Consider the following 27,350-nt stretch of genomic DNA (forward strand, 5'->3'; position numbering starts at 1 on the left):
CCTTCAAAGATTACATATATTAGCGTTAAGTCCTATGCCTAAGTCCACATGTTAAAAAGCCACAGCCTAAACTAAAAATGTGTTCATAGTTTTTTAGTTCAAGCTCATCTTTGTCCCTAGGGTTATAGGAGAGGCAAGTAACAAGAAATGGGCATCCAAAGACCAAAAGTAATACAAAATGAAAGGCAATGAAAGAATTTATCAGACTAAGGCTGAGAAATTCAGGAATATAGTCTCTTAGATATTTATTGTAATCTCCAAAAAATAAAACCAGATAAACCCAAAGAACAAAAACCACATTCCATACAGAATTCACATACAAACTTAATACCTAATAGAGCACATACAGGTTTTTACACAATTAATTTCAATAAAGAGAATTAAAACTTCACAATGTGAATACTTTGTAGCTTTAAACCCAGACAAGAGCTCCTGTGGACACAGAAAGAGTCACGATATTTGCTGTGCAGCTGTTAGTTTTCAACTAAATGTCACAATCACTATATGAAAGCACTAAGCTGTTACTCAATATGTTCTGAAGAAGAGCTCCAAAGTATAGTTACTGAGAAGCCAGAAAGTGCCCGGTTACAAAGGAAGGTCTTCATCTGTGCGTTGCCCAACACCCTTGATGGGAAACATGGAACTACAGGAAAATCTCTGCGCACACATCTGTTTCATTGACATTGGATCACATGATGTTTCGTGGTTTGGTGCATGGGCAAAATGTCTAAATCAGCTGTTCTAATGTGACTTTAAAGCAGTTTGTATTTTGTTGTGCAGTCTGGGGCTGCTCCGCACAGAGGAATATGTCGATGCTCTAGCTTGTCTTCTTCATGGGGACAAAAGCAAGAGAGCCCAGTGGGTAATGGGGTGGGTTTTACAGGACCAGTTGGGCTCTCTAGAGAAAGCAAAGATCTTTAGCTGCCTCCTCTGTCACCTTTTCACTCATAGGGTAACATAATGGGACCTTTCCTATTTATTGTCTGGCAAACAGTCTTGCTGGCACATTCTTGAGTCTTCCAGGTGTTAGAGGTCCCTCAGTCTCTAGGCTCCTCTATCCAGCCTTAATTTAGCATGTACATAACATCTGGGTATTGATTTTCCTCCTGGTTCTCCAGTAGGTTTATTAGGGGTAGGAACTATCCCTCTTCCCTGTTTGATTCCCACAGCACTGAGCACATGGGATTCAATAACAATGCTGACTAACTCAACATTTAAACACGCTCTTAAATGTTAACATGTAGCCAACATTAGAATAATTTATCTTTTTTAAAGTTTGGCACAAAGTCGTCCCTCCGCTCCCTGCTGTTCCCACATTCGCTTGACTTTTTTAGTTGGTTTGAGAGCTGAGTACGAATTTCATGCTATCCTATTTAAAATAGGGCCACTGGTGGTAGGTAGTCCAAAGCCACTTAATATGATTGGCACATCCTCACATGGCAATTTCAGGCAACTGCTGGAGAAAGAACGTAAGGCTTCATATGATGTACAGATGGTCAAAGTTATCTAAAACCAAATGTTTTCATCATTTTTAGTGAACAAGTCCTACCTTTTCTTTCTAACAGTATTCTGAGTTACTCTGCTAAATGAAAAGGCAAAGCATAGTATTAAAATGAGTGTTTTGCCTTAAAAGTTAAAATGGCAAATAGGAATTTCAGGTAGGTGACCTACTTTAAATTTCATATAAACAAACTCTCAAGAGTTTTTGGTAATCGAGCAACCAGGCCTACTTATGTTTTTAATTTTTAAATTTTGCATCACATTGAAGTCCTAGGCCACCAAATTGTAAGATTAACCAAGGGGGTTTGAGGATGAATATATGGGTTTCTGTTGAAATACCAAAGCAACTTAAGAATTTTGAGTTTTGCTTTTCCTATATCACCAGTGTGGACAATTGAGAATTGAAAGTGAATATAACAGTCACCACAACCTAAAAAGACGTCGGTACTTTAGAATTCCCAGGGTTGACAATGTTAAATGTGCAAACAAAATACAAGGCTGAACAACAAAATATACACACAAATGCATGAAGAATTCTTAGGACATAGAACATGTGATCAACATTTCTGAGAAGAATAAATATGATTTTACCTTATGTGCATATTATTTCTTAGGTATCTAAATTAGCCTCTTATAAGAGAATTCTGAATTTAAGAAGGGAATGCCTATATAAAATAAATGAACATCCATCCTGTCTTAAAAATAAAATCCACAATTCTAAAGCGCAAAATTGACATATTTGCAGATACCAAGTGTTTGGTTTTATAGGAAAAAAATTATTTTGAAATAGGCACAGAGGAGTTTCACATGACACCAATAAGGTATTTACTGTATAAATTGCACCACTAGACAAATACAGCTACAAGAAATAATTGGAATAAGTTACACAGCCATCAAAGCATCTCACACATTCATTATAATTCACTCTTTCACGCTAGTTTATATACACTGAGTAAGTCATTAAATATTGCACTTATTGGCCCATGAACCCTCAATTATGAGGTGTTGAAAAATAGAAAACAAATCTATTTTTATAACATATTTCATGCAACATTTAAGACACTTCAGTTCCACAAACACCATTAAATAGTTGTACATTTGGACAGTCCAACGGTATCACATCACATCTGACATCAACAATATATTAACAGGAATTACAGGAAGTTTTCATTTAGCACACATTCTAGGGATGATGAAACAATGCATGGAGAACCATCCTGATACGGCAAACAATCCCCAAATTTCACTGGCATGAGGAGCATGGAACCACTAGACGGATGGATGTCATGCTCACGTCCCTGAAAGGCTGGGTGCCTGTGTGGCTCACGTACCATCTGTGTAAGAACAGCATTCATGAACCTAAGCAATCCCTAGCCCCATACATGAATATGGAAATATGGCCAAAAAAAACCACAGCCAACTCTCAGTTGTCCACTATGGAGGAAAGTATGAACACAGGTGAATGAAAATACACAGGTAAACCACCCCAGCCCCCCCAACCTCATTTCAGCAAATAATGACTGGTTGAAACTCCACCAACAATAGTGCTGATGGCAGGTAAATGGTGAAATTTGAGTCTCACTTCCTATTCTTTGTCCTGTCACTCAGTGAGAGGAGACTGCTTTAAAAATGGAAATGAAAAATAGCAGGAAGTAGAAGAGAACCACAGCTGGAAAGTTCAGTTTGTCTACCAGCTAGATGTTCTGACAGGTTTTGAAATCCTTCTTGTCTAGAATGTTCATGAAATTCATTTTTCTCGATTCTTCATGAAAATCATGTGTGCAAACCTACAAATCTGTGTAAAGAATGTTTTGTAGACCTTTTGAAACAAAATGTGAGTTATAGTCGGAACCCAGCAAAAGCTCCTTTTTCCCAAGCACTGAGAAAGCACCATATGTGAAGATTTCCCTTCATCAAACAGGTGTGTGTGTGTGTGTGTGTGTTTTGGGAGGGGCAACACCCTGTGAGTGGCCCAAGTGTACATATTTTAATCTACCAAAGGGAATGATGAGTTGATTGGAGTGTCAAGCATTTCTGTCAAGGTTTTTAAGACAAACTACATTTATGCATGAAATAGCAGTAACAATAGGTACATATATTTTAGCTAAATTACCCCGACCTGTTGCTGCCTCCTTAGGGGATACTAGATTTCTAGAACCTGGAACCCTTTAGGGGCCTTAGAGGGAAACAGATATTTTTTTTCTCATCATAAACTTTATCTTTGACCCAATTTGTCCCAATTCATTCCCGAATAGAAAACAGGTTTATGTCTTTAAATGGCTTTGATAAAAAAAATCACTTAAAACACAAAGCAATTCAGAAAGCTTGACCCCACTGGGTTTAGCTCATCGGAATGACTTTCCCATTTTACTGGGAAACTATGCAAGCACAGGTAGCAGACACACACAGGCCCAGTGAAGCAGTGCTGCAGCGGTCGGATCTTCCAGGGGGTGAAGAGAAAGGCCACGTGGGTCAAGTGGCTCACTGGCCACCTTGACCTAGCACACCCACAAGGAACAGTTTGCGTTACCAGTCATGCACACTCTCTAAGTCCTGGAGAGAGAGGCTACAGACACAGACAGGCCCCCTCCTAGGTATGCCACACCAACCGCACCTGGTAGAGTGTTCCAATAGTATATGCAAATAAGCCACACTTTTCCGTCTCAAAGGGTTTTAGTCCTGACTTCAAGGATTTAGCTCCCAGTTTTCCACATACAGCTGCTACCTCAGCCTTGGGAGAGCTGTGTAATTCCAGATACATTTTAAATACAGTCTGACAAATGCCACATGGTCAACCAGGGACAGCATAGAACGTACTCACTGTACAGGAACATACACCAAGAACCGAGCCCATCACGATGAGCCTCTGATCACAGACTCCCAAACTCCTGTGGCTTTTATGGAAGTTCAGTTCCTAGTGGAATATCTTACTTAAAAAAAAACTGTGAAAGTCTATTTTCAGCGTTGACTTAGTTAGAATTGGAGGTTTGAATTGGTCCCCCAAAAATGACCAGGGTGCTCAAAAAGAGGACTATAATCTGGATGAGAGTGAAGCAGATGCAATGTATATACTATGTGTTTGAGTAGATTGGTGTCTTGTAGAAGTTTGGTTATAATTTTTAGGAACTATGCCTCACCGTTATCCTAACGATGCTGCAGGCCTCTGCTGCCACTGGAGGCATCCTTATCGCTCACTTTACAAAAATCTTAGCACTTTTTTGCCAGGCAGCGAAGGGATCCTGACTCGAGGTGGATCTCAGCGGCAGTAACTCCAAGAGCCCGCTGACAAGTTCACCAAGGCAGTAGAAGCTGTTCTGGGGAGGGGCAGGCAGGAGGGGAGTTGCCATCCAGGGCAACTGTTCTCAGGCCCCCAAACCTGGGATGCAGCATTTACACTGTCATCTTAGGATCTGCAGAAAGGTCATGCACCTTGTACACCCATTCACATCTCCCCAAACTAACTGCCCATGGGCTCTGAGGATAGCTATGTAGGGGAAGAATTTACCAGCCCGGGTTGTCAAGGGCATTAAGAACGGATAGGAATGCACCACCACCAAAGTTCTTGGGAGTCTGTGCTCAGCAGTCAGGGTTTCTAAACCCTGTTTCTAAAAGTCCTTGCAGGGGTGAGGGTGGTGAGAAGATGGGCAGCAGAGCGATGCCTTCTTGAAAAACTGAATTGCATCAAATAGAAGATGAATGTTAAAAGCGAACACACTTAGACAAGTGTGTACTTTTTAAGGTCTCTCGATCTTCAAGATACAAATTTAGATAGGCCACTGGGAAAAATGACTAGAGGTTATTTAGGCTGTTATGGGAGATGGAGAGGACCTAGGAGGTTAAGTGTGTTGGTGGCAAAAAGGCTGAAAAACCTTCCAGTTACACGGCTGCGGTTTTTAATACAGTTTGATGACCACAGAAGCTCAGGTAACCCTGCAGGATTACCTCTTATAACCAAAATGTAATTTTAAAATTAAAATGTCTTCATGAATTTAGGACTAGAGGGAATAGGGAATAAGCTTTTGAGCAGGAAGATAGGTGTGCATGTACTTGAGGTCTGTGATAATCCACTCTGGAAACTTCTCAAGGAAATTCACCCCAGGGGCGGCGCTTCAGAACACAGAATGAACTAGGAGGGCCCCACTTCCACCGAGGTTTGCGAAAGAGCAAGTATCCGAAGTTCCTTGCTCATGCCCATTGGGCATCATGCTTCCCTGCCTGGCACTAAGGTAGTTGAAGGTAGGCAGGTCTGACACGGTCAGGGAGGCTCCTGCCTCAGTCTGTTGGTCTTGGGACCAATTAATTGAATCAGCAATGAGTTTTTCAGGGAAGGGGTTTATGCACAGTTAAAACTCAGCTCTTTAACCTTCCACTTTCCTCACCCTGCTTTTGCTTTCCCCTATGTGATAATACAGAGCAGAAGGTGCTCATAAGAGCTTTCTGCCCACCATAATTAGGTCCTTGACGGGGTGAGAGAGAGAGAGAGAGAGAGAGAGATGAGACTCAGAGGACAGGTAAGTTTTCCTGGCCTGATTGCTTCAGCCTACATGGCCACATGCTTGTGCAGTTATAGAAACACCGTACAGTCACGCAAAAGAGGCATCTGTTGCAAACTTGCCACCCGGCTTCTCTTTCCCCTCACTGTTAGTCCTGTGATTTCTGACGTTTGTTGGCCTATTAAACTCTAGTCTAACATTCTGGGTTTGGTAGGCTGAGGCTTGCCTGGCAGGGTGCCAAAGTGGAAATGTATTCCGATGCACAAATCTGAAGCTCAAGGTGAGAAATGACTTGGGTGTGTTTAAAACATCCCATCAGTACTCTTCTGTTAAGTGTTATCTTCTCACTTAGGAATCAAGTCAGCCTAATGACTCTGTCCTCCATCTGCCACGCTCTGTCTGCTGCCTAAATTCTTAGCACCATCCAGCAGTGTGCATGGGGCAGGATGCCAGCTTGCTTCTGCAGTTCAGTCAGAACAGCTGGTGAGAGGTGTTGGCTTGTTGTGCTCAGACGGTATTTAGGAAATTTGGGAGAAAAAAATGGTCCCCCCCTTCAACAAATCACTTCTGGTGTCCTCAAGGGTTTGTTCAACTTACCTCTAATAGTCTTTTCCTCAACCTTTGTGCCATTGGGATATGGTTTAAATTAATCTGTTGGGTAAAAGAAGCAGGGTGAGGTTTGAAGAGTAGGCACTGGTTGGGGAAACAAGTCTCTATCTCATGGCTCTAACAAGCTTCAACTTGACCTCTGTTCCATGCCTTAGCGATAGTTCCAGAACGTGGTGGGGATGGTTTGTGTCTAACGGGCAGCAGTTATGAAGGTACGGGGGAACTCAGTCCTTTGAGAAGTCTGCAGTGAATCCTACCCTTCTGGGTAAATAACTCTTCACCTAATACCTTCAGCTGATGCCCGTCAGTTTGGGCCATGCCCTCAACTATTTAGAACGTTGGGCAGAAGTAGTGGCACCACGAGCCCTGCCTTAGGGGCCACTGTTTACTTCCATAACTAAATTAGGAAGATTGATTAAATCTAGTTCCGGTCGGGTAACATGATCATTTAAGATTCACCAGACTCAAACTAGATTTAATCAGACAATTTGCAAGGGTTTCAAACACAATATTTCAATTCCTTTATCGTCAATGGTCGTCTCTGTTATGAACAACACTGAAAACCAGACACATTTCCTGAACAGTACCCATGACGGTCTCCTGAGATCTCCTCTTGCCCACACACACAAGCAATTCCTTGGTTATCATCCTCACAAGCAAATGGCAAATATGAACCCGTGGCACAAAAGTCAGTTGGAGTGAAATTACAGTCTGAGGTCCCAGCAGTAGCTTAATCTTGAGAAGAGATCTGAAACATAAAGCGCCTACAAAGACAAGAAACAAAGGACATGCAAATACCAGATGTTTATAGATGGATAGTCCTTATAAATTTGAGATCACATAGTTGCCACATATTAACACAGGAAATCTCCCATGAATTGAATGCATGTATGAGCCATTGACATCAAAGATTTCCCTCGAATCATTACTAGGCAGTAGAGATGAAGGTTAATCGACCATTTGGAAATGCTGTTGGTTGGTGATGTGCCCCTCAAGCTGCCTGTGTGTGTGTGGGGGGGTGACATTAACAGCCACAGTTGGGCTGTGCTGGAGGAGGGCTTTCCTTGAGTCTTGTGTTCTGCTTGGCGGCAGTGATGGCCGGATCCGTCTCCAAACTCTCTGACATTTTGTCACAGATGATATCCACGAGGCGCTCAAATGTCTGCTTGACATTAATGTTATCCTTGGCACTGGTTTCAAAAAATTCAAACCCTGGAGGAAACAAAGAGCGACACAGCTTGGTCATTTTACACTGTATGCCGACAGTACATGGGACTTGATCATGGTCTTCCCCAGGGATGGGGCGAGACTGAAGAGGTGAGCCTAAGACATGGTGTGAACAAGTGGTGTCCTCTTGTGACCAAGTCTTCGAGTCGTGGTTATGTTGACGTTTTATTTTTCCCTATCAATGTATCTGTGCTCCCAGCATGGCTGAAAAAGCCACAAACCCCAAATCTCTTTGCAAAAGTTTAGTAAGGGCAATATTAAGAATCCTCTACCCCGAGTAGGTCTTTGCCCTCCCTCCTTCCCTCCAACTCCTGGCCCCCAGGAAGCTTCCTGGAATCTTTTCTCTGACCTGTTACTTGGCATAGTTTCCTTATCCCATTTCAGATTCTACCCAAGGTGTTAACATGTTTTCATTAACCTGTGGCTTAGAAGACTTCAGAAGAAGACTTCTGTATATTCTGTTGCTACAGGGCCTACCGGGCCCACCAAAGCCCGAGGGTGGGCTTTAGGTAAATTTGCAATCGCTAACGAACTGGACACAAGGTGGCACTAAAGTGTCAGTGGCCTTACCTCAAACGTGCAGTGTGCTTCAACCTCCTTTTGGAAATTTTCGTGCCCCAGTAGGGGAGCAGCCCACCGTGGCTTTGTCTACCATTGCATCCACCTCTTGGTGTGGATTTTTGTAGGGCTTCTGTTCTCTATCAGTAGCAGTGTTTTTACACCTGATACATTTCAGGTGAGATGCCCGAATTGCAAGAAAGCACAAAAACTGCAGGTTCACGGTTACACCCGTCTACCCACGTGTCCCTCACTGTACCTGAGCAGAAGCAGCCCCTGCCCGCTGTTCTGTACACAATCTTATCACTCTATTGTTTGCCTTCACATTCCCCGGGCTCAGCTTGCCAGTTGGTTACCATGACAACCTCCCTAGTCCATTCAGGGGACTTTGATTTAGGATGTACTGGGCAGGATGCAAAAATGCTTTCCTCATCCATTCTGAATTTTACGCCCTATAAATCCTTCTGGTTACATCTGGCCCTATCTCAGAGGAGCCACATGGATTCAGAATGATTACATCATGTGGTTTCATCTCTGCTCCTGGGACCGAGGGAGGGGGAAAAAAAAGTTCATATTTTACAGTCCTGCCTAAACCCTCTGCCAAGCCAGAAATACATATTTTTGTTAAATAACGCTGAACGACAAACCACCACAAAGTATTTCTCTTGAGTTTAAATTTCTAATTGAGTTATGAGAGATGATGAGTTAGAGGAGTATACTTGAGCTTGACTTCCATTGGCTGTCGTGTATTCTGTTAAAATACAGGTGAATAATTGTGAAATTGGAGCTAAGGGAGCATGAGTAGGACCCATTTCTGTAAAATACCACTGCATATTTCAGACCTTCATTGGCTTGTAGTATTGCTTTCATTCGTCTCTGTGTAGGGTGCTTATATAGCTCTCTAAGGATCTGGATTTCTCAGCAGAAAACACTAACACAATTCACTTTCCTGATTTTTTTTTTTTTTAACAGTCTATATAGTGCTCTGTCACTTGTCTTACAATACTTTGATCCCGATTTTGGAGAACTCCGGGATGGATCTAAACAACATCCTTATTGAGAAGATATCAGAACTATTTGTGTCTTATTGGGGATTTTCCCGGGGCTGAGTGAGGGCTGCTATAGGTCACCAGATACTAAAACCTCACTGAATTAGTTAACATCCCTGAATAAGACCCCGGAGACCAAACATCCCATCGTGGGGCAAAGGTTTCATGCCCAGATTCAATGCTCTCATCTTTTCTGCTGACACTTAGCTTCCTTACGAGTGCTGTTTAGGAAGGCACTGGGTTTTAAGGTATCATTAAAGATTTGGCCATTGTGGCAATTGTTTTCAGTATATGTGCTGCAGAAGCGAGCACAGGGCCATTGTGACAAGATAGTAATCCAGGTAAGCCTTTGTCAAATGAGCTGCCGTAAATCTGGGCTTTGAGATACACCCTACTGCTACTGTACAATGTCATGTCAGTAAAATGATCCTAAATCCCCAGAGCCAGAATGCTCCCAGGGGCTTGACCAGGAAAATAACACCGGCTTCTAACTGTCTTCTAGAGAAGAGGGTGCCCTGGTATGCTGAGTGGGACGGATTATCCGCCAGAAGATGGGAACTCTAACTCCACTACCAAGTCACGTTTTCAGTGTCACATTATTTATGACCTGTGCCTTACTTCGTTTATAGAGCTTTGTTTACAGAGGCTCAAATGAGAAAATGTATGTAGAAGGGCCAGGCATACCAGACCCTGCTGTGAGAATAGTAATGATAAACTAACAGTTAAATGGTTACCCTATTAAGGTATTCACATAGTGCCCTGTTATATTCTAACTCATTTTATCCATGAGGTAGGTGCTAGTACATGAAAAAATCTACTGGGAAGCCAAGGGAGGCACCAAATGGTTGAGTACTTTGCTCAAACATTTGTTCAGTCTGTAATGGTGACAGTGGCTTTGAACTACTAACCTGGACACTCTCTTGCTCCTCCAGGTACTCTGCAGAAGTAAACAGTGATTGGGTTCTAGATGAATTTTAAGTTTTATGCTAATAACCACATCATACGCTTTTATCATTTAACATAGAAAACAATTGATGAGATTTAATAGTGACTCCAAAACAAAGCTCTTCCCTTCTTGATTCCCAAGTACTCTGATACCTTGTGCTACAGAAGATTGATCATGGTGGCCATGAGGCCAGCCCTACAGGCCTACCTCAGAGATACCATGGGTCAGTTCCAGACCACCTCACTAAAGTGAATATTGTAGTAGAGCAAGTCAGATTCATTTTCTGATTTTGTAGCACATGTAAGTCTTTAAAAATGCACATCTGAATACTGGTGGAGGGTCTTGCCTCCATGTTGATGGATGCTGAGGTGGCTGGCAGTTTCTTAAGACAACAATGATGTATGCAGCAGCATCAGTGGACTCATCACCTTCACAAACAATTTCTCTGTAGCAGGCAATGCTGTTCGAGAGCATTTTACCCACAGTAGAACTTTTTTTTCACAACTAGAGTCCAACCTCGCAAACCCTGTCACTGCTTTGTCCACTGTGGTATATTGTACGTCGTTTGTTGTCAGTTCAGCGGTCTTAACAGCATCCTCATAATGAGTATATTTCCCCTCAAACCACTTTCTTGGCTTATCTCTAAGAAACAATTCCTCTTCCATTCAGGTTTTATCATGAGATTGCAGCAGTTAACTCCATCTTGTAGTGCTCTCGCTATCAAACACCTCTCCCCGATTACTTTCTCCATGGAAGTCCTGAACCCATCAAAGTCCTCCAGGAGGACTGTAATCAACTTCTCCCAAAGTCCTGCTGATGTCAGTACCATATTTTGATCTCTTCCCATGAATCACCAATGTTTTTAGTGCTATCTAGAAGGTGGCATCCTTTTCAAAATGCTGTCGATTTCTGGGCCCAGAGGAATCTTTACCTATCTGTGGAATGTATAGCCTTACAATATAGAAGGTTTGAGAGTAGCAAGAACGCCTTAGTGTTTAGTTAGAAGGCATGAAAACAACATTCATTTAGTGGTACATCTCCAACAGAGCTCTTGGGTGACCAGGTGCATTGGCAATAAGCAATCATGCTCTGAAAGCAATCTTTTTTTCTGAGCCGTAGGTCTCCACAGGGGGTTTAAAAATACTCCGAACACCATGTTGTAAGCAGACCTGCCATCATTGAGGAGGTGCTGGTGCTCCATTTCTAGAGCACAAGTGGAATATAGGTAGCATACTTTGTAAGGCCCCTAGGATTTTTGGAATGGCAAATGAGCACTTGACGCTTCTCTTTGCCTTTTCTGTTATGGAGAGGGCTTCTTTCCTTAAAGCCAGCTGAGGTTGGCTCATGTTTGCTTCTGCAGCTGTATTCTCACTTATGCTTTTGCCTGAAGAAATGTGGTGGCTGTTTCGATCCTCCATCCAGACCACTAAGTGTCGGTCCCTATCAGCGATAAGCTGTTTGAACTTTGTCATTCGTGTGTTCACTGGAATAGCACTTTTAACTTCTGTCAAGAACTATTCTGGTGCATTCACAACTTGACTGGGGGGTGCAAGAAGCCTTGCTTTTGGCCTGTAGAAGCATAGTGAAGACCTACTGGATGACTTCATTTGAGAGACGACACTAAAGGAGCTAGCTACAAGAGGATTATCAAAGATCATGTTCACAGACCACTGTAACAAATATAATGAAAAAGGTTTAAATAGTGCAAGGATTACTGAAATGTGAATCCAACGTGAGCCACTACTGTTGGAAAAATGGTGCCCATAGACGGGCTTGCTAGAGGGTTGCAATAAAACGAAGTATGCCAAAAAAAAATAAATAAAACTAAGTATGCCTCTGTCTCTATACAGAATGACAGACATACAAGGTTTTAGACAGTATTATTTTAGCATCTAGTTGTTTGGATTCAGGGCAGAGGCAGTTTATATGCCATAAGTGATTCTCTATCTAGCTGAATCACAATCCACTCTTCGTGAGGCCGCTCATGCCCTACACCTATGTATGCTCAGGGACATGTAGGACATTAGGCCCCTGGCCTAAATCTTAATGACTGATTCAAACCCCTCACCCTTTATCCTTCTTTGTTGTATTTTCAGAGCCATTACCCTCCCAGTATTTTACCTTCAACCACAGCACCATGCTCTTACTGTTAAAAATACTGAACCTCTTACCTGCATAGGCAGACATCAGGGAGAGGCCTGTGCTTTAGTCAGAAATTAGAGTTTTTCTTATTAAACTTAGAAGATCATTACTAGGTAGGACGGTGCAGTTTAAATAAGTAGCCCAAGGTTACACAGTACAGGAAGGCTCACAGGAATGTCCTGGATAAATAGGTTACTGATTTAACTGCCAGCCTTGGACATCAGCCAGTATTCAGAAGTTCAGTGAAAACTTTGAATTCCCAAGAGAAACTCTGACCACGGTTTCTCTTTCTTCCTTCATCAGAACCTTTCTACTGGCACTGTATTCCAGTATATCTCCGGTTCGTATCTTTGCATGCCTGATTCTGAACAATTGTTCCTGCCCTTTTCAAAGGTTATGACGGGTACTGCTGGGCTTTACATGTAACCTTATACTTCAGTTTCATTTGATCTTGAAGGACCCAGCAGTAACTGGGAAACAGTTTGTATGAAAAATGTGTTAAGGAAAGGAAGACAGAAATCAAACTAGTCTTCTCCATACTAGATGTATGTATGTGTATGTTGCTAAAGGGGCAGTAGAGAGGGGTGGTACTAATCAGATTATACTCCAGGGCCCAAGGGGTGTACTCCTAACATTGTATCAGTGTTACCTGAGTGGCTTACACCCTTCTAAACTCCACCCTGGACCTACAGAGGACAGGGCCTTTCAATAGGCACTTAAAGGTGGCTGCTTGGGAGGTTCTTTTGTACACGAAAGGTTGAGATTCAGTATTTTCTGTACACTTATGTTCACAGCTGCAGCATTTCCAAGAGCTTTTAAAAGTTGGGAGCAGGGGATCCCTGGGTGGCTCAGCGGTTTGGCGCTTGCCTTTGGCCCAGGGCATGATCCTGGAGTCCCGGGATCGAGTTCCGCGTCGGGCTCCAGTCATGGAGCTTGCTTCTCCCTCTGCCTGTGTCTCTGCCTCGAATAATAAATAAATAAATCTTAAAAAAAAAAGTTGGAAGCAATGCAAAGATCCATCCACTGCTGAGGAGATTACCAAAATGTGGTGTAGACATAATAAAATGGACTCTTTAGGTCCAAAAAAAATTAGGATACATCCTCCCAATGGATGAACCTTGACGTGCTATAAACTAGTCACAAAAAGACCATTTCACAGCTACAGAAAGTAAAATGGTAGAATCCAAAGGCTGTGAGGGAGGGGAAAATAGAAAGTTAACAGATAGTTTTGGTTTTGCAAAATGAAAGGAGTTCTTGACACAGGTTATATAAGAAAGTGAATGTACATGCTCAGCTCTATGCTTACACACGGCTAAGATAGTATAAACATTATCTCTTTTACCCAAATTTAAGTTTTTTTTTTTCATGGTGATAAATACCAGAAACAAAAATATGTAACAGCTTTACGCCTCAGGGAACTAGAGAAAGAACTGGAGACTGATGGGAAAAGAGTAAAGGCCAAGAAATCTAAAACCTGTTTCTTTGATTTAGCTACACTCCCCAGACAAAGAGAAATAGAGCAATTACTAGAAGCATCAAACCTACCAAACCAGAATGGTGAAGAAATAGAAAATAAGAACATACCAATTCCTAGTAAGGAGATTGAATTAGTAACTAAAACTTCCCAATAAAGGAAGGTCCAAGGCCAGAGGGCTTCACTGGTGGATTCTATCAAATATTGAAAGAAGAATTAATACCAATCCTTTTTAAACTCTCCAAAAAATTTCAAGCTCACTGGGAAGTGTCTGTACCTTTTATGAGGCCAGCATTACTCTGATCTCAAAACAAGGGCACCATAAGAAAACTAGGCCAATATCCCCAATGAACGTAAACCCCACAGGACAATATTAGCAAACCATTCGGCAGTGCAAAAGGACAATCATACACCAAGATCAAGTGCTTTATTCCACGGAGGCATGAATGATTCACCATCTGCTCATCGATGTGATGCACCACATAAGCAGAGAGCATACAATCATCCTGTGAAGAATGATAGAAACTCTCAACCAGGTTGAGGGAATGAACCTCAACATCCTAAAGGCCATATGTGACAAGTTCACAGGTGATGTCCTACTCAGTGGTGAAAAGCTGAAAGCTCTGCTTCCAAAATCAGGAAGGGTGTTGTTGCTCACCACTTTTATTCAACATATAGTGCAAGTCCTTGCCAGACCAACAAGGCAAGAAAAATAAGGCACCCAAATGGAAAAGGAACAAATAAAACCATTTGCAGAAGAAATGACACCACACATAAAAAATCCTAAAGACACCCCCCCCCAAAAAAAAACCTCTTAGAACTAATCAATGAATTCAGTCAAGTTGCATGATACACAATCCATATTCTATAACCGGTAGAATTTCCTATACACAAATAATGAAATAGAGAAATTTAAAAGCCAATGACTTTTGAATCAGAAATGAAATACCTATGAATAAATTTAATCAAGGAGGTGAAAATGAAAACATCTGCATCAAAATTTTTCATCAACAAATGAGAAGATAGTCTCTGGTCATAGGAGAGGAAAAATTCATATTCTTGAAATGTCCATACTTCTGAAAGCAATCTACAACCTGAGTGCAATCTCTATCAAAACTCCAGTGCCATGTTTAACAGAAATAAAACAGAGTCCTAAAATGTATATAGAATTACAAATGACCCTGAATACACAACACAGCCTGAGGCATCATGCTCACGGATTTCAAATTGTCTTACAAAACTATGGTCATCCAAACAGTTTGGTATGGGAATAAAATAGGTACATAGGTCATTGGAACAAGAGAGCTCAGAAATAAATCCCATGCATATATGATCAATTAATTGTACACTCCACATTTGTCATCGATGTGGAGAGGATTATCTCATCAATATGGTACTGAAAAACCTGGCTAGCCTCCCATGAAAGATTGAAACTTGCCCACTAACTTCCACCATACACAAAAACAAACTCAAAATAGATTAAAGACTTGACTGTAAGATGTGAAACCATAAAACTCCCAGAAGAAAACATAGGTGATCAACTCCTTGATCTCAGTCTTTGTGATGCTTTAAAAAAATCAGTTCAAAAACAAAGGCCACTACAGCAAAAATAAACTAGTTGAGACTATTTCTAACTAAAAAGCGTCTGTTCCATGAAGGAAACCAACATCAAAATTACAAAAACACCCTACTGCATGGGAGAAAATTGTGCGTATCATAAATTTGATAAGGTTACTATGTAATAAAATACAGAAACTCCTGCAATTCCATAGCAAAAAAGGAAATAATCTGATTTAAAAACAGGCAGAAGATTTGAATAGACCTTGCAAACCAAATACAAACCCAAACCAAACAAAATAACACTTCTCCCTTTACAGAATGGCTACTAGCAAAAATAAGTTTGATGAGGGAGTCCAGAAAAGGGAATGCTTGTGCACTATTAGTGCAAATGGGTACAGCCACTATGGAGAACAGCATGGAGGTTCCTCAAAAAACTAAAAATAGAAGTGCTGGATCATATGGTAGCTCTGGTTCTGAGTATCTAAGAAAGATGAAACACAAGTGAACCCCCATGTTGAGTGCAGCCTTATTTACAATAGCCAGGATATAAGAACCCCCTAAGTGCCCATGGGTAAGTAGGTGGAAAAAGAAAGCGTGGTGTATATATACACAGAATATTATCCAACAGTAGGAATGAAATCTTGCCATTTGTGTCAACATGGATAGACCTTGAGGGCATTCTACTAAGTGAATTAAGTCTGATGGAGAAAGACAAATGTAGAATCTAAACCAACAGAAAGACAAGCTCTCAGATACAAAGAACAGATGGTTGTTTGCCAGACACTGGGCAGGAGGGTGATTGGAGGTGGGAGGAGGGGGGTCAAAAGATAATATCATCCCATTGTAAAATTAAAAAGTGAAGGATTCACTCTCTTCAAATACCATTAATAGGAATGGAGAATGACCCAGGCTCTTGGAGAGCACTCTGGCAGTCTTGACTGGTTAAACACAGTTTACTCTGTGACCCAGGAAGTCCACTTCTATGTATACACCTAGGAGAAATAATCTCTAGAGAAATGTTTGCCCATACCCGCCACCTACCCTTCATACAGGTTGTGTAGTCCATTGTTTTACTCTGACTGGGGCCCAGAGAACTCTGGCACTTTTCTTTTATAGGCAACCCTATATTCCTCCAAGTGAGTGGATACACCATGTTGTGAAATGCCATTTGTTTTCAAAGGATGTTCTGGGAAATTGAGTCTCTTTCTCTACCCCCAGGAAAATCATAAACACCAGTGGGGACACTTGGACTGTCTTCAACTTCATTTTGAAAGCACACTGAGAAGTGCTATCGTTTCTATAGAGGGGAAGCAGCTCCTAAAATCATAACCGCAGTAAATCAAATTTTCATCTAATTATTAAAAAAAATCTTTCATTTGTGCTTAGAATTCTATTCTCAAACTCCCAAATAGGACCTTTTGTTTCCAGATTCTAGTCACAATTCTGTGGAACTGGATGATGGCAGAAATGGTCATTCTGCTGCCAGCTGGGTGGCATATGGGCCAAAACTCTGGATTGCTGAGCAGCAGGACTAACTGGCAAGTTAACTTTCCAGATAGAATACGGGAAGAGCAATCAATAAGGATTTGGATACACCTGCCTCAAGAAGTACCCCCAGCAAGCCTTCTAAAGCTGGAGAAAAGAACAGAACTCAGCCAAAGGTTCATGTTGCTACAATAAGTAGATCAAATATTCTAGTTTTTGAGTCGTTGTCAGTAGCCAGGCCTGATCAGATGGTAGCTTTCCCCTGCTTCATCAAGAATCTGAAACTAGGCAAGGGTTATAGTATGGGTGTGACAAATCATGGTGGACGTAGAAAGGTTTTGTCCCTGGCCCTTCCTACTCAAGCCATGAGCTGAAAATTCTCCATATGTGGGAGAAGCTCAGATTCAGCAGTACAAAGGACAGCACTACAACAACAGTAGCTCATGCTATGATTCATCCTTTTCTGTGAAGGAAATCTACCTTATTGACCTCCCTCTGCTGTGATCCCCTCCTAGATGTGTACTCCCCTACACCCAAATCATCCACTTAAACCTGTCTACTTCCTCCAAGGTCTTTACAAATTTCTTCTTGAGATTGCCGTGTTCTATTTGGTCCCCCAAACTGGTAAACCTTGAACATTTTGGCCTAATCTCTAAAATTCTTATTTCTAGAGTGACTTCACAAAGATGGCAACAATAGATCATTCTTAACTTTGAGCCCCCTGCACAAGGAGAACAAGTAACAATTAGTCATGGAACAGACACCTTTGGAGAGTCCTAAAAGAAAGGGAAGAGGAGGGATCCCTGGATGGCTCAGTGGTTTAGTGCCTGCCTTTGGCCCAGGGCACGATCCTGGAGTCCCAGGATCGAGTCCCATGTCGGGCTCCTGGTATGGAGCCTGCTTCTCCCTCTGCCTGTGTCTCTACCTCTCTATCATGAATAAATAAATAAAATCTTAAAAAAAAAGGGAAGAGGATGAAGCAACCCCCTGCACCACAGAGACCAAGACAGCATGAGAGGTAAGAGAAGCAGCCTCACAGTATGGTCACAGGACTCCATTGCCCCTCCCTCAGGCTGATGCAGTACCACGTGAGAGGTTTCCTTGAACCTACAGTTCTTCAAGTGAGACAGGACATCCCAGGATAGACCTTCAGCTTTGTAGGTTGTGGATGTTTCTGGGAAGCATTGTGGGTTGCGTTTGGAAAGCCTCTGTTCTAGTCTTGCCTCTAAGAATTTTGGGAGAATATGTGTGGCTCAATCACTGGGATTTTTAGTGTGACAGAAGGAAAGAAGAGCTTCAATGACCAACACTCACATTTTGTTATACTGAGTTTCTACCTGAAGTACGCACCCAAGTAGCAGTCCCAACGAGAAGCTTTGGCACAGTCTGACCAAGAAATGCAGCAGCATGTGGGTCTGCCCAATACAGGTCATCAAAGAGGTTTGATGGCCTTGCAACCTGGCCTGCCCCTGTCTAAGCAGGGGAGCTGAGTCATGCAGTAGCCATGCCTGGCCAAGCAAGGCTGGCCAGACCACCTGGAAGCTGTCTAGCCCAATGATACTCAAGCAGAGAGTACAACAGGCAGAGGTAATTCTGCAGAGAGTAAAGCAAGGGCCTGTCCAGCTTGAAAATAGAGGTCATGGGTCAGGTTGTCAAGAACCCAACATGAAGCCTTGGGGGCTTTGGAGCCAGTTCTCATACTGGGCCTAGGCTATGGAAATCCTATCACTGTCCATTGCTGAATACAACTTTCAGTTCACCTGACCCAGAAATGTACCCAGAGCACAAGGAAATTGCATAGACAGACCATCCAACAAGTGTGCTTATGGTGGATCTTGAACAGAGAGCATAGCCCATGGCTTTCCTTGTGAGCAGAGCAAAATGATTGGGTAGAGCTGGCCAAGGAATTCAGTACACAGTCTTACCTGATTCAGGTTTCCAAACAATATGCTGTGCATCCATGAAGGCCCACCCTTTTGCCCTGTCAGAGGCAGGAAAGCTGATTCATAGTACCATCTGCTCTGAATATAGTACTCAGTCCTGACTATCTAGCAAGCTTGGTTAGAGGACCCAAGGAAATGTGTAGTTCATCATACAGCTTCACTTGAGCAGGAAACCAAGGAAGCAGTCCTATCTAACTTTACTCAGACAGAAGTACCCCTCCACCCCGACATCAGAGCTTGGGCAGTTAACCTGTGGCAAAATAGACCCTAACAACAAGCCCCATCAACCCAGGGTTTTTATCAGCATACACGTCCAAAAACCTGACTGGTGAAGAATGGCTCTGCCAAAGTGAATCTATAATGTCTGGAAGGAGAATCTGTGCTTACCTAGATTCAGAAGTAAAATTCTCCAATAGTTGATTCTAAAAAAATGGAGACCTATGAACTGTCATACAAGTAATTCTTAGAGAAGTTTTTGAACTGAACCCCCCCCCCCACACACAAGTAAAATAAAAAAAATAATGCATTAAAAGAATGAGAAGTTCAAGGGTTTAAAAAAAATACCTAACGCCCCCATCTCAAAATCTTGAATAACTTCAAAAACATAATCATGTCAAATCAACATTCGTGAAGACAACACATTTGCAATTACCAAGTCAGAGGAATAAAAGGGAAAAAACAATACCTATAGGACTAAATTGACATAATCAAAGAAACAATTATGCATTATAAGAATTCCAGGAGAAGAAAAAGAGAAAGGGACAGATAATGTAAGAAATAGACCTCCAGATCCATGCAGCTGGAAGACCCCAAATAGATTTAACCAGATAGGGCTACACTGACACACTCCTTAATGACTAAAGCTGCAGGAGAAAAGAGACAAGTTTTAGACAAGGGAACACCCAAAGACTCAGTAGATTTGGACACTTTTCATGCTTAGAGAGAAGAGCATGATAGAGTCAAAGAAAAAAAATGTAAACCAAGTATTCTATATCCAGCAAAGCTGTCCTTCACTAATGGAGAGATAAAGGAGATTAACAACACTAAACCTGTCTTAAGAGAAATGCCAAAAAGAATTCGAGTGGTAAAGGATGCCAATTAGAAAGTAGCTTAAAACTCACTGGTAATGGCAAAAACATATTCCAAGTTAGATCCTATAATATAAGAGGGGCACCTAGTTTACTTACAACTTCCATCGAAAAGTTAAATGTAGTAAAACTAAGCATAACTACAGTAATCTGCTATTGGTTAAGCAATATTGACAATATGTAAACCGTAACGTTAGTAACCTAAGTGGTGGTGGTGGTGGTGGTGGGGACTAGCAAAAGTATAAAATTTAGGAAAGCTACTGAAGTTATTTCCAGCTTATAGTATCTTAAAATTATAATACTTTATGCAAGCCTTATGTTAATCACAAGGAAAAAAACTGTAGTAATTACACAAAGGAACATGGTAAAGAAGCCAAAGTACACTAGTACCCAAAAAACAGCAGGATGACAAACAAGGAATAAATGATCTACATCCTAGCCATAGGACAACAACCAAAATGGCCATAGTAAGTCTTTACTCATCAGTAATTACTTCAAATGTAAATGGCTTAAATTCTTTAAAAGACATAAAATGGCTGAATTGGATAAACATCAAAATCCAAGAACAATGCTGCTTACAAGAGCCTCACTTAAGTCTTAAAGACACACATAGACTGCAAGTGAAGGGATATAAATAGTATTTCAAGCAAATGGTAACCAAAAAAAGCAGGCAGGGTAACTATACATCATCAGACAAAACAGACATTAAACTTAAAATGGCAAATGAGACAAGGAAGCTGTAGAAATATTCTTTTTATTATAAAAGGTTCACTTCATCAAGAAGGGATAAACATTGTAAATATTTATGCACCCACCATCAGAGCGTCTAAATACATATAGTACCATTTCTCTATTTAGCTCTGTTTTGCTATAAGAATAGTTGGTAATTTTAATACTCTAGTCTCAACAATAGATAGATGGTTCCCCCAAACAGAGAATTTATAAGAACACAGCAGATCGGAGGGGAACTTGGGTGGCTCAGTCGACTATGCACCTGACTCTGGATTTTGGCTCATGATTGTGAGATGGAGCCCTGCATTGGGCTCCTCACTGAGGAGGGAGTCTGCTTGAGATTCTCTCTCCCCACCCCACCTCTCTCTCTCTAAAATAAACAAATCTGTTAAAAAAAATTAAAAGGATAAAGCAGATTGGAACACTATAGAGCAAATAGACCTTAACAGCAGAACATTACTCTTCATAAGCACACAAAATATATTTTCTAATCTAGACCAAATGTCAAATTTTAGCTAATTCAGGAAGACTGAAATATCATGTATCTTCTCTAACCACAGTGGTATGTACTAGAAATCAGTAACAAAAAGAAAACTAGAAAATTCATGAATACATGGGAATTGAAGACACTCTCCTCAACAACCAAGGGATAAAAGAAAAAAAAATTAAAGTGGAAGTAACAAGTAATGCAGTTATAAAGGGAAGTTGATTGCACTAAATGCATGCACATTAAGATAAAAGGAAGCTCCCGAATGAAGCTAAACTCAAAGTCAGAAATAAGGATTAGAAGAGACCTAAATGAAACAGAAGACAGGAAAACAAAACAAAAAAACAAGCTAACAACATTACAAGCATTTCTTTGAAAGAAGGTAATTGACAATTTTTTAGCTAGACTAATGAATGGAAAGAAGAGGATCCAAATCAAAAACATTCTAAATTAAATGAAGACATGACCATTGCTACCACAGTAAGACAAATAAAGTTAAGAGGCTACTGTAAGCAACTGTATGCCACCTAGAAAGAAAAATTGTCTGGAACATGCAAAATACTATGACTAAATTGGGAACAAACAGAAAATCTTAATATCAATTACTGGAAAGGAAGTTGGATTTTTCTTCATTTGAATCAATAAGGAGGAATATCCAATACTGGTTGGCTTCACTGGTGAGTTTTACCAGACATTTAAAGAAGAAAAAAGAGCAATCCCCCCTCAAATTCTCCAAAAAATTGAGGAAGATGAAACACTCCCAAACTCATTTTATGAGGCCAATATACAATTATTATCTTGATATGAAAGCCAGAGAAGGACACTACAAGAAAAGGAAGCTACAGGCCAATATTACTCTAGTATATACATGCAAAATCCTCAATAAAATACCAGCAAGTGAATTCAGCAGGACATTAAAAGAATCATTGACCATGATCAAGTGGGATTTATTCCTGGGAGGGGAGAGTTGTTTAACATAGGTAAATTAATCAATATGATGTGTCATAGAAATAGAATGAAAGGAAAAGAATCATCTCAATAGGTGAAGGAAAAAAAATCTGATGAAATTCAATACCCTTTCATGCTAACACATTAGTTACAGGAAAGAATGTACCTCAACATAATAAAGGCCATATGTAACAAGCCCACAGCTAACAACATCTTGATGGTGAAAATTTAAAGTTTTTTCTTTAAGATCTGGAACAATAAATGGTGCCCACTCTCACAAATTCTATTCAACAGAGTTCTGCAAGTTCTAGCCATAACAATCAGACAAGAATAATATCCCAAGACTCCACCAAAATACTGTTAGATCTAAACAACAAATCCAATATGTTAACATAGAAAAATCAGTAGTGTTTCTATATGTGAATAAATGATCTGAAAAAATAAAACGATCCCGTTTATAACAGCATCCCAACCAGTAAATTAATTAAGAATACATTTAAGAAGGTGAAAGAGTTCTTTTCTAGGACAATGATGAAACAAATGAAGACAACACAAACGTAAAAGTATCCTATGTTCATTAATTTTAAGAACATTGCTGAAATGTCAATAACATCAAAAGCCATTTATAGATTCAATGCAACCCTTAGCACGATAACAATGGTATTTTTTTTTTACAGAGGTAGAAAGAAAGGATCCTGAAATATATATGGAACTACAAATAACCCTGAGTAGCCAAAGTAAACCTGAAAATAAAGAACAAAGCAGGAAACATCACTCATATTGATTTCAAGCTGTACTATAAAGCTATCGTCCAGCTGTATGATTCTTGCAGAACAGTTACAGAGACCAGTGGAACAGAATTGAGAAGCTATATAAAACCCAATCAACTAATAATTGACAAGGGAGCCAATTCTCAATGGAGAAAAGATAGTCTCTTTCATGCCTAAATGAAAAAGAGTGAAAGTAGACCTGTCCCTTACACCATTCACAAAAATTAATTTCTAATGGAGGAGTGACTTCTATGTAAGACCTGAAGCCATCAACCTCCTAGAAGAAAATGATAGGAAAAAAGCTGCTTAGCATGGGTCTTGGCAATAACTTCTTTGGATAGGACACCTCCAGAGAAGCAACCTAAATGAAAATAAACAAGACCTCAAACTAAAAAGTTTCTGCACAGCTAGTAATGAACATAGAGAACCTATGGAATGGGAAAAAAATGTTTACAAATCCTATCTTATGAGGGCTTGACAGAATACACAAATAATTCATAATTGAAAACAAAATTCAAAAACAAAAACCTAGTCTGCTTAAAATTTGGAAAGAACTCCAAAAGATATTTGTCTGAAGAAAATATGAGTGTCCCATTGGTACAGGAAAAGATGCTCAACATTATCAATCACTCTGGAAATGTAAGTGAATCCTACAATGAGATATCACCTCACACCTGTTAGAATAGGTATATAAAAAAGACAAGTCACAAATGCTGATTAGAAAGTGGAGTAAAGAGAACCGTAGTACATTGCTACTGGTGGTGGGCATATAAATTAGTGCAGCCATATGGAAACCAGTATGGAGGTTCCCTAAAAAATTAAACATTACCATATGATCCAATTTCACTTCTGGATCTTTATTTGAAGGAAGCAAAAACACTAACTTGATAATGTGTATTTCCTTGTTCATTGCAGCATTATTTATAATAGCTCACACATGGAAACAACCTAATGACCCATCGCTGAATCATGGATAAAGAAGTTGTGGTATGTTTACACACACACACACACACACACACACACACACACACACACACACACACACACACTGGAATTATCCAACCATAAACAAATGAAGTCCTGCCATTTGAGACAACATGGATGGACCTTGAGGACATCATGCTAAATGAAAAAATCAGAGAAAAACAAATTCTGTATGATTTCACTACATGTGTATTTGAAACAAAAATAAACTCATAGAAAAAGTGATCAGGTTTGTGATTACTAGAAGTGCAGGGGGCTTAAGAGGTAAATGGATGGAAGTGGTCAAAACATATAAACTCTAAGACAACTCTAAGACAGATAAATACTAGGGATTAAATACCACTGAGCCACCCGGGCTGCCCTCATACAACACTGTTATCATAGTATATCCAAAGAGTTCTCATCAAAAGGATAAGGTGGTTTCTTTCTTTTTGTTTGTTTGTTTTGTTTTTTGTGCAACATGGTAGATGTTAACTTTGTGGTAATCGCTTCATATATATAACTCAAAGTATACTTTAAACTTGGTGCTAAAAAAAAAACAAAAAACTTGGTGCTGCATGTCAATTATGTCTCAAAACTGGAATTTATTTCTAATTTCTGGCTTTAACCATTGGAGAGTGATAATGACATTATAGTGGCATGAGTCTTCCCTTTTTTCCTCCTCTGATTTATGACTAATTGGATATCCATGACCAAACAACAGTACACAAGGACCCTGGAAGATCCATCATCTGTATACCTGAAAATGGATAAAGTATATCTCAAAAGAGCCTACAGAGCCAGGGGAGGGAAGCATTCCTCTAAATACTTTTTTTTTGGCAGAAGAGGTAAAGGGAGAAGGCACTGAGTGGAAGTATGTCCAGCTGTGCCTGCTTTAAGGGGACTTACCAAGCTCTCTCAGAAGAGCTTGCAGTGACTGATGGGGAGGGGAAGGAAAGGAAAGACAAATAGAACTGAAGGAAAAGTTTTCCTGGTGTTTGCCCTAAGATGTTGGCAAGAGGACTACCCATAGATTTCTAGGAACATCCATCCAGTCTGCCAACACCCCCCCCTTTTGTTTCTCCACCAGCTTTCAAATTTCATTTTTGGGGCATGCATTCCCAACCTTAGCAGCCAGTCAGTTCTAGTAAGAGAAATAAGTCTGTGTTATAGTGCCAGCTTCCGGAAAACAAAAACAAAACAAAAATGATAGTTTTTGATGTAAAGCGCTGCTGTTGCATTCAAAATAGTAAACACCTTATGTAGTTAGGCAGAGATACGGTACTGCAAAATGACAATTTCCTAGCATCCCATACCAAAGATATCAACTAATGAGGTATAATGGATAAATACTTAAAAATAGCTGTTAAGATATAATTCAACGAATACAAGAAAACTCAAAAGCAACACAATGATCTCATTAATACGATTACAGAAAACAAAGATTATTTCATCAAAGAAATTCAAAGTCTAAAAGCAAACTAACAGAAACGGTAGAGCTGAAAAACTGGGTAAATGAAATGATGAAAGCATTAGAAGGGGTGGAAAGAGAGTAGATGAGATGGAGAATAAGAGAGCTCAAGAATAGCCATTAGAAATAATCAGGTAGAGGGATCCCTGGGTGGCACAGCAGTTTAGCGCCTGCCTTTGGCCCAGGGCACATTCCTGGAGACCCGGGATCGAATCCCACGTCAGGCTCCCGGTGCATGGAGCCTGCTTCTCCCTCTGCCTGTGTCTCTGCCTCTCTCTCTCTCTCTCTGTGTGACTATCATAAATAAATAAATAAAATTTAAAAAAAGAAATAATCAGGTAGAAGAGGAAAAGATTTGATATTTAAAAAATGAATAAACACTATGACAACTTTGAGACTCCATCAGAAAATCCAACTCAATGGTGAGGATACAGAGAGAGGGGAACCCTTTTACACTGTTGGTGGGAAAGCAAACTGGTGCAGCCACTCTCAAAAGCAATATGGCAGTTCCTCAAAAAGTTAAAAATAGTAATGAAATTTCTGGGTCAAAAGGTAGTTCTATTTACCCAAAAGATACAGGGACTCAAAAGGTACCCCAATGTTTATAGTAGCAATGTCCACAATTGCTAAACTATGGAAACAGCTTAATAAATGTCCATTGACAGATGAATGGATACAGAAGAGATAATATACATAAAAATGAAATCTTGCCACTTGTAATGATATGGATGGAACTAGAGTGTATTATGCTATGTGAAATAAGTCCGAGAAAGTCAAGTACCATATGATTTCACTCACATGTGGAATTTAAGAAACAAAACAGATGAACATAGGAAAAGGGAAAGAAAAATAACATAAGATGAAATCAAAGAGGAAGACAAACCATAAGAGACTCTCAACTACAGAGAACAAAATGAGGATTGCTGGAGGGGAAGTGGATGGGGGATGAGGTAATTGGGCGGTGGACATTAAGGAGGCCATGTGATGTGATGAGCACTGGGTGTTGTATGTAGCTGATGAATCACTCAACTCTTCCCTGAAACTAATAAAATACTGTATTTTAACTTACTTGAATTTAAATTAAATAAAAAAAGAAAATCCAATTTATGATTAATAGGTACACCAGAAGCAGAAGAGAGGAAGAAGGTGGCAGAGACTTATAAAGAAGTTCTCAAACCTGGGGAAGGAACTGGGTAAGAAGCCAATAGAACACTGTATTATCTCAAGACAAAAATATCTTCTCCAACACATATTAAAACTGTCATGTCAGTAATAAAGAATTTTAAAGGCAGCCAGGGAGAGAAAGAAACCTACAAAGAGATCCCCACTAGGCTAACAGCAGATTTCGTGGCAGAAACTGTATGGGCCAGGAGAGAGTGGAATGGCATAATCAAATCACTGAAAGATAGAGTATTGTTAGTTGACAATTTTTATCTAGCAAAGTTATCTTTCAGATTAAAGGAGAAATAAAGGCTTCCACACAAATACAAAAGCCAAGGGAGCTCAACGCCATTAAATATTTCTTACAAAACAGTTCTAAAGACTTCTTCAAACTGTTTTGAAACAAAAACTATGTAAAACTCTGATTAAGGTGATAGTTTTCTAATTCTTACCACCCAACTTTTAGGAAAGTATATAATTATAACATAAAGATTAAAAGGAAAGAGCTATATTAATAATAATTATAGCTATTACAACTTGATAATAAACTCAGTATTAAAAGATAATTTCTGACATCAAATATATAGAAGAGTAGGAATAAAAGGATTGAACCTTTATACGTGTAAAAAGATAAGCTGCTATCAGCAGAAAAGGAGTATTTCATCTATGGCATGTTACCTGTGAACCTCATGATAACCACACCCACAAACATAATAAAAATGGGAGACTGAACTAATCATGGAA

General features: G+C 40.2%; 1 protein-coding gene across 2 annotated transcripts in view; it reads right to left on the bottom strand.

The window, feature by feature from the left end:
- Nucleotides 1–228: 228 nt before the first annotated feature.
- The window catches only part of RAB3C (RAB3C, member RAS oncogene family), a 249,362-nt gene continuing 222,240 nt past the window's right edge, over nt 229–27,350 (bottom strand). Inside the window, exons 1-2 of one of the 2 annotated variants that reach the window (XR_008665219.1) lie at nt 12,554–12,637; nt 7,679–7,814 (exon numbers count right to left, since the gene is read on the bottom strand). Coding sequence is in view for 1 of the 2 variants with exons in the window: in XM_055331047.1 (XP_055187022.1) it covers nt 7,627–7,814 (188 nt within the window). In the remaining variant the exon portion in view is untranslated. Of the gene's footprint in view, nt 7,815–12,553; nt 12,638–27,350 lie in introns of those variants that run through there. The other variant, XM_055331047.1, reaches the window with a different exon arrangement.

This window comes from Nyctereutes procyonoides, unplaced genomic scaffold, assembly GCF_905146905.1.
Source record: "Nyctereutes procyonoides isolate TBG_1078 unplaced genomic scaffold, NYPRO_anot_genome, whole genome shotgun sequence".
NCBI classification, from domain to species: domain Eukaryota; kingdom Metazoa; phylum Chordata; class Mammalia; order Carnivora; family Canidae; genus Nyctereutes; species Nyctereutes procyonoides.